Consider the following 17,056-nt stretch of genomic DNA (forward strand, 5'->3'; position numbering starts at 1 on the left):
TGGAGTATATAATGCAATGGTGAAAAGTGCAAACATGAGCAAAGATTTACTTGCACTGCAGCAACAAAGAAGTAACCATAACAGAAGTTTTGTCTTTCATAATGGGAACTCGCAAGACAATTTTACGAAGACTATATATTTAAATTAAAAACATATTGACATAGATTGAAATCAAGCACAAAAGATTTTTAAAATAATTCATGTCATTGTAGCATAGGGGTCTTTTAGGTTTAAAAAGCCAGGAGAAACTACACGCATTGGCTTTGTATTGAGGGGCACATTACAAAAGGAACCTGAGCCATCTTATACACTGATGCGAGATAAAGTCGTGAGATTTTATTAGAGGAGAGGAGAAAGAATTAACACCATAGGTTTCCAGGCCACATAGGACGAGAAAGAATGAAAATTTAGAGAGAGAGAGAGAGAGAGAGAGAGAGAGAATGTTCTAGAACAGCATAATCGGTGGTCACAGGCAGATCTGGTGCCAGACACTACCCGGAATCAATAAAATAACTAGAGACTAAAAAGAATAACTAGAGACTCGACAAGTTCCATTGCTAACTCGATTTGCAAATTCAGGATTCTTACAAAACTGAGGGTTTTAATTTATGTTTGAAGTTAAATAAATGTTGCCTTCTTTGTTTAAATTGAACTCAGATATACTCTACCACACACAACTCCACCGAAAGTGCCATGATGCACACATCTTGGCTTACGTTTTGGACTGCACCAAGCACTTCTAATGCGATTTTCACTTCGTCCTGACTCACCTTGTAAAAACTAAATTTAAGCTGCTGTAAAATGGTTCTTCACTATGATTTTGAGGAATGGACTGCAGGGTAAAATGTAAATTCAAACCAAAGTCATCCTAATAGAAAAAAGAGACAAAAGTCGAGCAACTAACATGGCTACGATTCACAAATTTTCATCATTTGTCATGATTTATTGGATTCTAGGTTTTCTGGTGTTCAATTCACTTCCATCTTTTTTTAATTCCATTTTTTGAATTCACCTTTTACTATTAGCCTCTCTTACTCCAGGAATATTACCTTTTTACTCCAACTCTCTTTATTTTCTTCTACCCATCCACCTTTTTACTCCAGGATATTAAATTCTGAATGAGAGAAGGGTAACAACTCCTGTGACCAAAAAAAGCAATATATGCAATCATATACTGTTCTGAAAATGTTAACTTAATAAGATAACAGAGATAGCAGAAACGAGGATGCTGCATCATACATGTGGAAGCACTAGAACAGATTAAATCCATGCAGAAGCCATACAAGTTGATTTTGAGTGTTACCTATAGAATAAAAGAAACAGTATTCAGGCAGCACAAGAAAGATGATATTACCTGTAAAGCAAGAGCAACAGCTTCTTCGTGCATGGACATCATACTGTATATATGAACACAGGCACGCATCCTCTTCTCCTTAAGGCAAAGCCTTAAAGCATATTTAGGATCATAGAAGAATTCTGGACTGTTTTCCCTTAATTTGCTGAACTTGGATTGCAGAAAACGCAGGAGAGCACTATCATCCTCCTGAATTTAAATGTCAACAAGCTAATATTAACACTTCTAAAGACATCCTTCTCTGTTCCACAACTGTAATAAAGTAAATCCATTTTGCTCAGATCCATGATACTACATGAGTATATATGTCAAGATCATTTTCCATATCTTCTTTTATTAGTGGGGGACTGGGAGGAGAGTGTTTTTCGTGTTAAACAGGAAAAAAAGAACAGAAAAAGTAGCCCAATGCATGAAAAACAATGTCAACTGGCAAAAATCTGTACTCAATGCTTCGCACAATAAATCATCACAACAGTATCAAGAATCAAACACATAGGAGATTACCAAGGCAAAACCCTTGGAAATACACCTTTATCAAAGATGATTTTAACAAAAAAAATTATAAGGATTCACATTGTGAGCAGTGTTTTTCTGATTTAACAAACATCCAATTCTAAAATAACTGAGTTTGTATAAGCCTTATACTACCTCCGTTTCATATTATTTGCAACGATTTGACATAAAGTAGAGAGAAAAAATGTCTAATCGTTGCAAATAATATGAAACGGAGGTAGTATTAAAATAAATCAGCAAGAACCTGTGGACCAATGACAATTGGCAAGCAATCAAATACTAATGCAACGTTTACAACTTTGATTTCAAGCTCCTCAATTTCTACCTTTATGTATACTTCAGAGTTCAGAATACTTAAGGTGTCCCACTAATTAATGACAAGTAGAGAAAGTTGTTTTATGTTAAATAGTAATTAAATAAGAGTTGATGTACACTATTAATTCAATTTAAAAAACATTAGTATGAGCTCTGACCATTCTCCATTTGATTTAAGACAGACAAGTACCATGGCACACTGAATGAGTCACTCATGTGTCCTATGATCATAAGCATCTAAATGTAAAGGAACCAAGGTAAAACTCTCCTCAGCTGATCAATACAATTCTCAGACAAGTAAAAGTATAGGAACCTGTTTAGCATACAAAGAAAGCAGCAGGTTGTGAATTCCAGGATCCTCATTATTCAGACTATGAACACAATACTCCAAATATCTGATCACTTGATGCGTCTCATTCCTGCAAGAAGTTCAGCATAAGAAAATACAACTTTGTGCAAATTGAGATGTTTCAAATGATTGTCTGTTAGACACGAATACATTCAAACCTCTGGCCAATTCATAAACAACTAAAAAGATCTAATATTTCCAAAGGCAAAGTAAGAATCAAGAACTTTCCACAATTTAAGTGTCTAATAGTACGCTAATCGGAAAAAAAAAAAATATATATATATATATATATTTCTTGTACGTTAATTTATTTATTTATTTTTTGGAAAACTTCAATTCTTCTTTGATAGGAAAATCAAATGAAATTCAAACTAATACTATGAATAAGGAGTTTTACAGTATGTGGAATACTAGACTTTAAATATGTGATGTTGTGACCAGCTTCTTTTATGAAGAGTGATTATAGACAATACAAACATGATGACCGTGATGGATGAATGAGAATTATTAAAAAGGCACAGTTCAACAAAAGCCTATGATGTGATTTACCAGATATTGTACAGCTAAGCAGCCTATGTTTGGTGGTCACAAAAGCAATGGTACTATATAAGTGGCATACATCATATAACTCATAGCACCCTAACAGAACTCAACATTACAATACTCAAGATTGGAGCACCAAGTTAACTTTACTTTGCATGCGGTTCACTTGAATAACGCATCATAGCAGGAATCAACTTCCTTGGATTAAGGTCCTTTCTTATCATCCATGATTCAACAGTTTCATAAGCATCGAGCATGATGAGGTCAGGAGCAAATTTGTACTGCAAAATACCACCAAATGTCTTTTAGAATAAGGTAAGCAGGATAAAGTTGCAGATGTCATGAAAGCAATTTTTATTATTATTATTTATACCATGTGTGAGGGGAAAAAAAAGACCCATTCCTCAATACCCCTATATGTTTTTGTTCTGTGATCAATTATGGTCTATTGGTAGTGGTGGTCTTGGGGGAAGGGGGAAATATCACGTGTGGACAGATTATTCTTTCAAAAAACATGTTTATCAAAGAACAATGATTGAGCAACATACTCATAAATGAATGCAGATAAATTGACATTTACCTGCAAATGAATGGAAACACCAGGTTTTTCAAGAACTTCCAAAGCTTTCTTTGCCTCTCCTTGCTAGAGATGAAACAACAAAAAAGAACAAACAGGAAAATCCTGTTAGAAAGAAACCAAAAAAAAAAAAAAAAACCAAAATTTAAAGGTTTTATATCTATAATAGGCTATTGATTTGGGGTTCAAACTCCTAAAAACACAAACACCTTACAGGTCCACTTATGATGAATAATACAATTTACAGGTCAAACACCTTATGATTATTAATACAAATTAGAGGTCAAACACCAAGACCCATAACTTTAACATCTAAAAGATCTTTTCTCCAGCTCCAAGCTACTACAAAAGTTGGGTAAACATGAGGGATCCCATCAATGCTAGTCCACAGCTTAAAAAGTTTCAAGAGTTATGACAAGGAGCTTATCCACAGTTTTTAGAAAGAAAAAGTAACTTGTTTTACATAATATATCTTGAAGATAAGACATACTGCGACAAACATAATCAGCATTTCTGCTTCAAAAAATAATAGAAATGCAGTTTCAATGTCTCAAAATAGTTCATCCAGATACAGGCTTTTATATGCCTAAGCCCTTACCATGTCTTCAAAAGAGCTGCATGGCAAGACTAATAATAATTGTTCATTAACTGATAGCATTGAATGAGATTGTATCAATACTAAAGTGTAACAAAACTTCACTCTTGCAAATTTGCAATCCAAGGTTGACAATTGATTATATCAGCCAATACAGAAGAAGGTATGAGAAATATCTCATGTTATTAGTATGCCTTTGAAATTTGACAATTGATTTCCCCTAGTTTTAGTGATGATGCAAGTAGTGCTTGTGATGATATAATTGAAAGCTGAGTAAGCTTTTTGACTTTTGCAATCTTTTTCTATATCATTGAACATCAGATCAGATTTAATATACGTTTGACAATTAAACTTTTACAAGATTAGAGCCATAAGCTAATAATTGCTTGCAGGTGCAACTACTGAATCATAATTCAAAATACATGAAGCTGAAAGAAATAGCCACCAATCTGTCCCATATCCAAGCAAAAGAAATCATCTAGAATAAAATATTCTACTTCAAACGAGAGCCAGGCGGAAATAATAATATTATGTACACTAAAACAGACAATAAGTAGTTGAAAGAAAATCACCTGAATATAATGGTGAATAACAATCTCATACTGCCCCTTCAAACTAGCAAAGTACACCAATTCATCAACCCTACCATAGCTGAGAGAGAAGTTTATAGTTAATAATATAAGCAAAATGCGGTAATGCAAAATAAACAATTAAGTGCATCTATGAATCGATAACCAAACAGATTAAAAAGAATCACCTCTTCTAGCAAATGGTGGTTGATTAGGTAACAAATAAACAGTAAACACAAGTACTGAAAATAAAATTTGGACTCCTTGTGTAATATAGAAATAAAACAACAGAGATCAAATAAACATTCCAAACAGGGACTTTTTTTTTTTTCCACAATAATATGCCAACAAGCTAGAAACTATCTAAGCCATCTAGATTTACCAAGTATATTACCCAATCATACTATGATATATTTGGTTATATCATGTTAAAAGTATACTTATTAAACTAAAAAGTCTTAAACTCATTAACATGAATTTTTCAATACTATGCACACCGTGAGCCGCGAGTCATTCTATTCACTTGTCACAAGCCTTTTCTACTACAACACGACTGTTGCTGCAATCATGATGAATTCATGATTTTTTTTTTTTTTTTTCTATGGTAAGGAGGCAAGGAATAATCAATTTTTACATTGTTCAAGGGCCATTTTTTTCCCAAAAAAATTACATATTGTTGAAGTTTATTTGGTTGTTCCCTCTACTAAGCTCATTTACAAATACAATATGCAAAATTCTCTAGGTAGAAGAGCATAAGACTATGTGACATAATTACACTTTACTCCCTTCGCTTTCAAGCGACTCTCCTTAAACCTCTCTTTTTTTTTAATGGTGCACATTGTCTTTTTAGAAACTCTCTACCATTTTAAATCATATTTCTATCTCCTTTGGTCCCCACTATAATATTCTAAAATATTTCTTCAACTTCTACATTCATTATTTCTTCTCTCATTTCACGTCCTAATATTTAGGGCTTGTTCTCTTCAGCTTATTTTCAGTTCAGTTCAGTCCAGTTCCAATCAGTTTATTTCGGGCTCGGGCTCGGGCTCGGGCTCGGGCTCGGGCTCCCGCCCCGCCCTCCCCTCGGCTCCTAAATTCTCCAACAAACCTACTTACCTATGCACCCCCCCCCCCTATATTTTTTATTTTTTTATTTTTTTTATTTTGCACCAAATTGTGGGTGATATTATTCAAAAGAAATGATAGGATCAGTGGTCAGTAATCTTCTTTGGTTACTTGGGAGCAATGTTGTATGTTGCTTTCCATTTTTACAGGTTCCCCTTCTTTGTAACATTTCATTTGTAGTTGAAAGAAGTAAGTTCCTTTTGGTCTTCTAATTAATTTGCACTATAGATAGTTAGAGAATGTGTACCTTACACATGAGCAAATAAAAGTAAGTTTATTCTAGTTCACATCATATTGCTACACATCAAAACAAAAAAATGAGCAAGACAACTGCATTAAAAAAAACAAAAATATCCGAACTTCACATATAAAGAAAAAGATTACACAGTAAATTCCTCAACCTTATATACAAGTAAAAAAACTTTACCTCTCTAATAACTTTAATGTGGTTGCTTCATCCAATACATCCTTAGAATCACTTAGAAAAGCACGGAATTCTTTGATAAGTGACCGATACTCAGAATTATGATCACTTGAAGTATCATCTTCCAATAAAAGCCGATTGATCTATAGAACAACAAATTGCATAAGACAATTGATATATAAATATAACAAACTTATAGGAATTATTCTGGCCACTCAGCACTCACCAGTGGCGTATCCAGACATTCCAAAGAGTGGGTTCGGAGTCGTTAAAAAATGAGCGAAAAATTTATTAATTAAGATTCGATACATAAGTTTAAATTTCGTCCTACGAATGGAATACACTTAGAAAAATGAAAGAACACACAAAAACGTTATTTGAGTTTTCATACTTTATTAGCATGTCAATACACATCATCATCACTAACTCTAGAAATAAGTCTCTCTCGCGACAAGTAACTAAAGTATTATTCAAGTAGGTTTTCGGCACGTTAGTTTCATGAAAAACTCTGAACTCATGGTGAAAACAAAAAAATCCACAGTCTACATTAATATCAGGGAAAATTCATGTAATTGTTAATTTATCCATAAGCAAGGATTGAATTCTAACATTCTAGTTTTTAATATAGTACATCAATAATACAACAAAATCAAACAAGTATCAAACTAATTTAAAATCTCTAATTAATCTAACATTCTAAGTTCAAACTCTAAAAACTCAATATTACACCCCAAAAAAAAAAAAAAAATAAATAAATAAATAAAAAATAAAAATTACGTAGTATATAAATTACAAGTATATATCAATTATCAATAAATTACAATAACCCAACAAGATCTAACTCCACAATCAATCATATCATCCAATTATATACTATACTGTACTTATCAAATTAGCAATTCGCAAGTAGTATCAATTTAAAAACAGTGAACTTATGTACTGGGTTGATGGAAGGGTTTGGGAATTTGGGGGAAAATGGGGAGTAAGAGAGAGAAAGTTTGAGGGTAGGCCCAGTAGCCCTGATGGTATTGACTAAATGTTCCAACAAAAATGAAAGTGAGGTTTTGTGGAATGCCGGACTCGAACCGTTGATCTCTTACAATCTAATAGTTAGGATGCAATGTAAAAACACCCACTGGGCTGCGCTTGGAAATCTTTAAAACGTATCAACAAAAATTACTTTTAAACTTTTTTTCAGAAGATCAGTGGGTTCAATGAACCCATTTGAACCCATCCTGTATCCGCCCCTGGCACTCACTACTTCTAACCATGGGATGATAATTACAAAGTACCCAAAATAAATAGCTTTTCTACACATCATAGGAAACAAATAAGGAGTCCTTGAATCCTTGATATAATATGTCAAAATTCAAACCTTATAATGTTATGGATAAATGTTGCTTCAAAGTTTGTCCAGAAATATACAAACACTACCCATCAGAGGCATAAGGTTCTCCATTTATTATTAATTATAAAAGGAATACAAATTTTCTATTTCACTTTGATACCTAACAAATTTGATCGATATGTTTTTGCATTGTGGTTAACTTTATGGTTATTTGATTTTGTGATTTAGAGAGATAACGAAAATGTTGGGAGTTTAAACTTTATTGGATTTGATCAGTTTTCAAATTTCACTACTACCTTTGTTTCATAATGTTCTTAACATTTACTTTTTGCACAGGAATTAAAGCAAAGGAGAGTGAGTGAGCTGAGCTATGTAGATATTGTGGGGTAAGGGGGCCAAGTAGTCAAAGAAATTTGCCAAAATTGGAATGAAGTAGATATGTTAAGAACTTTATGAGACAGACTAAAATGAAATATGTTAAAACATTATGAACGGAGACAGTACATCTGCAAATGATTTAGAGGGATCGATGAAATAAATCAAGTGGGGCTAGCAGTCTAAGCACTTTCCTCAAATGAAATAAATTCACCCTTATTCTCTTCCCCTTTTTTCGCTCCCTTATAGAAAGTTGTGTTCATTAGAAAACCATCCCAATTTGTTAAAACTCCATCTTTGGTTCCTACTTTCCTAATATATAAACATAGCACCCGACAAGCAGGCACCTAAATTTGATCCCTCTAACTGTCATTGTGAATGTCTAAACTTGGGGTCTTGCCTACCAATGAAATTATTGAAAAAAAAATGCCTTGAGAAGGAAATGAAATGGAATGAAATCTTTCATCAAAGCTAACATAAGATAATCAACTTGAGAATATTGAGATTTCCAAACGAAAAAGTGCTAGACCACCAGTGAATCTCAAAGAAGAGAAAAGAAAACTTTATTTGCCTTCAAGAAATTCAAGCAAGCATTGGAATATATAGTTTTATACTCTGTATATCTTATCACATTTTGCAGTTTTTGCTCCTTTAATGGTATGTAAATAATGAATCAAGAGTATGTAAGTAATAATTATCCCTACGCCTCTTCCCTCAATTTCTGGCTCTCTTCATCCTCCTCCACATCCTCACAATTGACATGGCCATCTTAAGCCGTGCTGCCTCATCAGCCGGTTCCCACAAATGGTACACCTTTCACAAGGTGTCCAGCGGGCCATCTTCCGGGCTCGGGCTTGGTCATGATGTGGATCTTCACAACAAGGAATATCTTACAAGCTATGAAATAGTGTGAGAGAACTAGAGAAGATGATGATGCAGTTATGGGCTTTGCGTTTTATGTTTTTCTTAAAGTGGGTAGTGATGAGTTTGGCAATTATGTTGAGGTACAATGCTTGTGTTTATGTTGGGGGCGGTTATTGTTTTGGTGGTGGAAGTTGTAAAGTGATTGTGAAGCGGGAGAGGGTTGATGACACTAGGGAAATCTAAGTACTTTACTTATTTAAGAACCATGGTTAGCATTTTGATGATACTAATTCAATTATGCATTATTAATGCCATAGATGAAATTCAAATTACGTTACAGGGGTATTTTTGAATTCCTTTTAAAAAAAAAAAAAAAAAATGGTTTGCCAAATCAAGGAAGCGAAACCCAGAGGGTACCATTGAAAATTTCCCCAAAAAAAAGGGCAGGGGGTAGTAATTCCCTTTCAGGAAAAAAGCTTGCTAAAGAAAGTCAAGATTTAAATCCAATACTTCACACCCGACTGTTTTCTGAATTGGATGCACAAATATACCCTTTTTGCATAAACTCCTCATGACCCCACCAGCCCAAATTACCCATTTCAAACTCCACCCACTCTCCCATACCAATCTTTGAAAAGTGGGTGGCTTTCATCATCATTGAAATCCCATCATTATCTAACCATCTCCCAAAAAAGCCAAATCCCAAGTAGCCCTTTGAAATCTTACTTGCTCCTTCCACTGGAATATTCCACCTCCTGCCATGAAATCTACAGTATAGCATGCTACAACAAAAATATGTCATGCTAAATTTCAGTCTTTTTTGTATTGATAATAAAGAGATTAAAATCGCTCAAACATTTTTATACTAGACAGAGGGCTATTCCAAATTACTGTTCAGCAAGAATGACAAACAGAAAATCAATATGGAACAAGGGCATTGATCAATGAGGTTGTCTGCGTTATCAAAGGCAACATACAGTACAATTTATCTCTGTAAATAATGTAATATAGATGAATATACGCACACATACAAAAGTATATACCAAAAAGGCATCACAAGCAAGGACATTGAAGAACAAAAGCAATACAAAATTTCTATATGGTGCCAACTTAAGGTGAAATGATGGACAAAATTTTTTAAATTCACATGGGGCCTTTTCAGTATTGACTACTTTCACGTCCCTTGGACATAAATGGCTGCTTGGAAAAGTTGAATTACTCTCCTGTCTACACTTTGGGGCCAATTACAACTTTAACAATGCCATTAGAAAAGATTACGAGTAGTACTAAAATCCGAAGGCAGTTGTGAAATTCAAGACATAGAAAAGAGACATCTTGCAACAAAATTTATCTGATGGTCACTATACAGAAGTTGGAAAGTTTTAATAGTCTTTGAGGAGTTTAGTCAACGAGATATAGCTAGTTTCAAAAGGAGTACCAAAGGAAGGCTACTCCACGAATAGTTTTTAAGATTTCTTGAACACCATTCAGATATAAAAGAATACAAGTTACCATGTAGAAAAGTTCGAAGTATTCCTGGCACTATGTGGAATGTTTAAATTTTAACAAAACTTGTTTAGAAAGGTTATAAAATAATAATAATAATAATAATAATAATAGTAATAATAATAGTAATAATAATAGTAATAATAATAGTAATAATAATAGTAATAATAATAGTAATAATAATAGTAATAATAATAGTAATAATAATAGTAATAATAATAGTAATAATAATAGTAATAATAATAGTAATAATAATAGTAATAATAATAGTAATAATAATAGTAATAATAATAACAATAATAATAATAACAACAATAATAACAATAACAATAATAACAACAATAACAACAATAACAATAACAATAACAATAACAATAACAATAACAATAACAATAACAATAATAAGGCTGCCAAGGGAAAACAACACAAACCTTGTCCAAGTATAATTCAGTGGCCCATGTGGAAATCATCGTTATTTGGCATTTATCATCTTTTGAAAGACTGTCAACTTTCCACAACAAAAAGGTCCTTAAAGCATCCTGCAATGCAGAAAATCTTGAAATTCATACTCATAATTCATAATTTCATATGCGTAGGATGATACATAAGTTATGAAATAGTGAAAGGACGGTCACTTTTAAATATCACTTAAATCCAAAGTCATCGATGCCATCCCAAATAGGACATTTCTTTACTTTGAGAATATTTTGTCACAGGCCATGTCACATATTTTCAAACGTCCTTCATATAAACCAATAATAAGATACTTTCATCGAGTTTTTAATGTGGACTGCAAACATGGAAATTGGAAACTATACCGTCAGCTATAACAAGGCAATGCATTTTTTATTTTTTTATTAATTTTTTTTTTTTTTTTTGGATTAAAAAACAATTCATGCATACATTACAGAAAACAATATACAATGTAAGAGGATGAGTTGTCCCCAAAATAAAGACGTTCAATAAGTAATTCTATTGCACAGTAAGTCACAAAATAGAACAGTTTCCAACAAAATGTTTGCATTCCATTCAAACACCACAGAACTACCATTAAGCATCTTCTTCTCCTTGGCCCCCTCAATACAACCAAAACGATCCCACAGAAGCTCCAACACAGTACACGGTAAGTCCCAAGACTCCACACTCTCAGTAAAAACCCTGCTTTTAAGATTACACACCAACCTCAAAATGAAGGAAGGCATGCATGCATGCATGACTAAATAATATCTCTGCACATAATGAACATATACACAATTGCTTTTAAGGCATAAGTAAACTATGTTACTCAGATCCTGCTAAAAATGTCAGAATTGGCCCATACACGTACATGTCCAGGTGAGAGACGAGACCATTTTGTGAAATTTTAGCTTAAAATGGAGTGTTTAAGTATTATATATCAGCTGGTAGGTGCAATTGTAACTGTGAGAAGGCAAAATTCACCTGTTCATTTGCACTAATGAACTTCAAAGTGATTTCTTCAAACGAGAGTATATAATTGATCTGCAAAAAAAATCCTGTTAAACTCACCATACTAATTGAAGAAACAATTTAAATAGCTAATTATAAATGTAATGAAGCCCAAAAACAGTCTTACCCCAAAGATTCTGAGCTCATCAATGATGACAGATAATTGAATACGTTCATTTCAACTAGCTTTAAATTGCAATGAGATAATATCAACACTCCTGCACCTCACCCTACCCCACTCCCCCACCCCGACCCACCCAACCACCCACCAACTCTAAATTACTGATGATCCATAATCTATAAAAAAAAAAAAAAAAAAAAAAAAAAAAAAAAAAAAAAAAAAAAAAATCTTAATATGGGCCTTTTCGTCAATTTAAGCCATCTTCATTTTAGCAGTGTGATCGGATAGATTCAGGCCTTATTTAGTTCACCTTATTTCAAAAATTTATTTCTTATTGTATTAGCTTAGACCAAAAAAGACCATATCAGATTAATACAAATTACATTTAAATGAGGTTGTGCCTCAAATGACATACTACATCCCAACTAACTAGATTTTCGCAACAAACTTATGTGCCCTTTCCTCATTGACATCTCAATCTTATGTGCAACAGCAACAAACTTACAGAAAAGACGCGGTGACGAAAGACCATTAATGGTCACTCCTTAACAACTCACTCCACCTCCCCCGCCCCCAAAAAAAAAAAATGAATGAGAATAAAGATGCTCTAAAGAAAGCTACAAAATCATATCTAACGATTTATTGTGTTTAAGGGTTTTTAAGAGAGCATAAAGGATGAACAGGCCAAAAACGGCAACAACTTCCAGGTTTCATCTTATGAACAATCTTATGAACAATCACCTTAAAATCCTAAATAACACCTAATTGAATCTTATCAAGAACTCTCTTTTTAAGGTTTAAAAATCTTAAAAATTACTTGTTAGATTTAAATCATAGACTTCTAAGCATACCAGTTGGCGTATCAGACATTAACATAGGAATCCTTCTAACATCATAACCTGAGGTACATGTAAAAACTAAACTTGATCACCAAGTAATTCACATGCCTAAACAAGCCTTGATGAGAACATGGCAAAGAAATATTACAGTAAAAACAATTAAGCAATCCATACCCTACACTGCCAATGGCAGAATCACTTAAAGGTGGTCATTTTTTTCTTTCAATGTAAAATCGATGCAATCTCACCCCAGCTATTTTCATTTTCTGCTAAATGGTTAGTCTTGTTCTGCCTAATCAAGGTTGAAAACAATATGACTTTTCTGAAGTTCACTGAAATATCAGAAATGAAATTACGAAAAACCTTTGCAAAGAAAGATGCAGCTCTCAGAAAGTCCTTGGTGGAGAAAGCAGCTTCAGCCTGCAGAATAAAATAGACTTGACTAAGATGCTTGGAAAACAAAATGTATTAATTAGTGATGACTACAACTATTATCCACACTGAGTCACCAATCCATGCACACATGCCACACATGCAAGATATTGACTAGTATATCCCAATGAGAGCTAACTGTGTCACCTGTGCTAGATAGACTTGATCTCTCTGCAATGCATCCCGACAATTCGCCAAAGCTGCTGCATATTCCTTCATGTCCAAATAAACTTTCCACATATCCCGGCCTTCATCATTTACAGAAACCTAAGAAACATATACTTGTTTAATTGATCAAGATTTAGCGTATATATGAACAGAGAATGAAAATCAATGGTCAAACGTAGATGAATGTTTCCATTGAAGATACCTGAAAGATAGAGTTCTGGTCATATGCATAAAACAAACCAGCAGAGGCATCACTACAAAGACCTAGAATGCCCTTTGACGATGACTCGGATGTTAGATGAAAGTGAAGTTCCTCAATGATCTGTTCACTAATTCGGTTCACAACCTGCAAGAAAAAAGAAAGAAAAAAATATTCATTAATACAATGAATAACCATGAAAACCCAAGATTTATAACTTTCCCAAGTTATCCTATGGTCCTCAACATTACAACAGTATCAACAACAAAGTCTTAGTCCCAAAAAGATTTGGGGTCAGCTACCATGAATCGTCAAAAGGAACCGTCTAATATAGTAAAAGGGACATTGAAAAAAGAAAACCAACAATAAATTATGACTCTTCTGGATGCAATGAAACACCACATCGTAAACCATAGGCCCTGGGCCTCTATAAGACTCCTGCCTTGAGCAGGCTAAGGTGGGAGGCTAGAGTAAATGTCCACATTATTACCTACACACTTAATTAGAGGAATTAAACAATTCATTACCTCATATTATTGCAAATGAATTTTATTTTTATTTAAAAAGAAAAATTCATTACCTCATATTATTGCAAATGAGTTTTATTTTTATTTAAAAAGAAAAAAAAAGTTTTAAAATAAAATAAAGGTAATATGACCTTTGTTTCATATAGCATACATTGCTTTCCTTTTGGAAATTTATAAAACATGCAAGTCACAACGAACTACAAATGGGAAGTCATAAGTCATAATTACAATACATATTATCCCCTTTATTACTTATTATGTTCCTATTTTCACTACTCATATCTGCCAATGCACATCATTAACTACTAATATCTCTAATTTCATATGAGCAAAAAATACAATATTTGAGATTCCTAAAGCACTCATTGATATGAATCAAACAAGAGGTCCCACAAGACAATTTTTTTTTTTTTTTTCTGGCATGGAAGAAATTTTTTTCAAGATTCCAATTGTTGCAAGATTTCAAACAACAATATCAAAAAGATACAAATTAAGTATTAATTACCCGTTTTTCCACTTCTAAATTTAATCAAATCCTTCTTCTATAATATCCTTAAAAACCCTCTCTCTTAAAACAAATTGAGTATTAATTATACGTCTCTCTCAAATCATCCCTTACATCAAAATCAGGTCGCCATGACCATTACCCACCACTCCCCTCCACATTGAATCCAGTCACCCTACCCAATTACCAACAAACTCAATGAAACACCACCCTTCCTTCCCAACTACCACCCTAACCACCGTAAATCAGCACTTAATCTTATGCTATCTGAAGTCTTCATTTCACCCCAACTACCCGTGTTAGATCCACGACACATAAATAGGACACTCTAACCCTTCGTTTCCGACCAAAAAAAATTAAAAAAACAGTCAGGTCGGACACACGTGTTAAGCATGGGTACATAAGTCCAAGTAACACACCCCACTGAAAAGTGGAAACCACACTTACCTTCACCCTCATTCCTATCACACTCCCCCTAACCATTAGACCCATAACTCAACAACAATCCCACCCCCACGACCTCACGGCCACCACTACCGTCGCCAACAAGACTCAAAATCACCCTGAACTCCTCTTTCTTTATTATCTTCACATCTGAACTACTTTTCTTTCCTTTATTCTCTCTCTCTCTCTCTCTCTCTCTCTCTCTCTCTCTCTCTCTCTCTCTCTAAACCTGAATAGGAGTAAAGTGGTTGCGTGGGGTCAAGGAGGAGGTTTGACATATGTGGAGGAGGAGGGAGAGAGCGTTAGAGGTGTACGATTTCAAGAAAGTGTCTGGTGATGGCAATGGCTTCTTAAAATGCGTGTAGAAGACTATGTATAGTATTTTGCAACAAGAAAATACAAATTATCATTTATCAATTTATTTCGTCATCCTCTAAGATAATACAACCCTTCATCAAAATCTAAATAACTCCATCTTATGGTATAGTAATCTCATGACATCCTAAAGATGTTTCACACCTCATAATTTTAAAAGAGCTAAAGAATGTAAGTCTTAGATAACTTGGAATTATTACGAGATCCAATCTACAGCAATCGCCATATTTGGGTTTATTCTAATTTATTTATAAGCCTCCAAGGTGGCCGTAATACATGAAGCTGGGAAAAGGTTCAAATCATTCATATTAATTTTTTTTTCATATATTTAAATATTATATTAAAATAACAGTAAAAAAAGACAAAAGTTTGAGAGATTGTTTATGCAATCCACTCTAACACAAAAATGAAAAAATATAAAAAGTGATTCTTGCATGAAAGCACAAATATTTCTAGACTGTAAATCGTCACCAATAGGCATTAACCTACCTTAACTTTATTACCAACAAGAAGCAAGAAATGGTATTCTGAGATTGCCAAAGAACTAGGTTTAACTGCTTCAGCACCATCAAATAACTTAGAATAATCCAGCAATGCCTTATTCTCCACAAAATTTTCATCTCCATCCTGTGAACTAACCACAGTGTTCATATATTAGTCTTTACAATCCATATCACAACAACTAATGTCTATCTGGAAATTTTAACTTTATGAGCTATATCACCACAACTTATGTCTGGCAATGAAATGCATAGAACCAAACAAGAATAGTCTCAGCTCTCAGGCAGAGACAAAATATGAAAACTTTTGGTGGATTATATACTAGACAGAATATGAGTCAGACATAAATAAATTATGAGCTATATCACCACAACTTATGTCTGGCAATGAAATACATAGAACCAAACAAATATAGTCTCAGCTCTCAGGCAGAGACAAAATATGCAAACTTTTGGTGGATTATATACTAGACAGAATATGAGTCAGACATAAATAAATTATATGTTTGAGAGTTACCTATGGCTTGCTCCAAAGTTCAGGTCACCATGGTAGATTCCTGCTCCCGAGAGCCAAGCAAAATGAATTGCTCTTTTCTGCTTTATAAAAAAATGCAGCTCACTGCAAAATAAACCAGTCACAATCAATTATATCAAAGATGCTTATCTTTAAGAGTAGGATTGATTAATCAAAACATGCCTGCACAAATTCTAATAAAAATTATATTTTATATATATTGCAAGGGGATCATTTTCAGCACTGCCAAATAAACAAGCTATTCTCTATAAAAATTAAAAATATTACCAAAAAATAAACAGAAAATAGTCGACGACCAAAAAACAAATCAGCACAAGAAGCACAAGACAGAACAAATGGCAACGAGTCCAGAAGCACATTATCTTATAACCCATGAACGCACATGTGTGAGATACAAAATAAATATCTATGTAAAAACAATAGGTAGTATGATTCTAGCAAAATAATTTAGCCCCAAGCCCATTGCATCTTAGTGCCCTTTACTACA

General features: G+C 33.6%; 1 protein-coding gene across 2 annotated transcripts in view; it reads right to left on the minus strand.

Moving 5' to 3' along the window:
• Nucleotides 1-17,056, minus strand: part of LOC145641775 (vacuolar sorting protein 18-like) — a 30,729-nt gene that overhangs the window by 7,072 nt on the left and 6,601 nt on the right. For both annotated transcript variants that reach the window (XM_081692726.1, XM_081692727.1), the window contains 13 exons: nt 16,552-16,653; nt 16,024-16,168; nt 13,687-13,830; nt 13,464-13,583; nt 13,248-13,304; nt 11,898-11,957; nt 10,889-10,996; nt 6,368-6,507; nt 4,819-4,897; nt 3,655-3,717; nt 3,225-3,355; nt 2,496-2,601; nt 1,355-1,543 (listed from right to left, as the gene is read on the minus strand). In XM_081692726.1, coding sequence (XP_081548852.1) covers nt 1,355-1,543; nt 2,496-2,601; nt 3,225-3,355; nt 3,655-3,717; nt 4,819-4,897; nt 6,368-6,507; nt 10,889-10,996; nt 11,898-11,957; nt 13,248-13,304; nt 13,464-13,583; nt 13,687-13,830; nt 16,024-16,168; nt 16,552-16,653 — 1,444 coding nt within the window. The remainder of the gene's footprint in view (nt 1-1,354; nt 1,544-2,495; nt 2,602-3,224; nt 3,356-3,654; nt 3,718-4,818; nt 4,898-6,367; nt 6,508-10,888; nt 10,997-11,897; nt 11,958-13,247; nt 13,305-13,463; nt 13,584-13,686; nt 13,831-16,023; nt 16,169-16,551; nt 16,654-17,056) is intronic.

Source organism: Chenopodium album, chromosome 8 (genome assembly GCF_948465745.1).
Source record: "Chenopodium album chromosome 8, dcCheAlbu1.1, whole genome shotgun sequence".
Taxonomy (NCBI): domain Eukaryota; kingdom Viridiplantae; phylum Streptophyta; class Magnoliopsida; order Caryophyllales; family Amaranthaceae; genus Chenopodium; species Chenopodium album.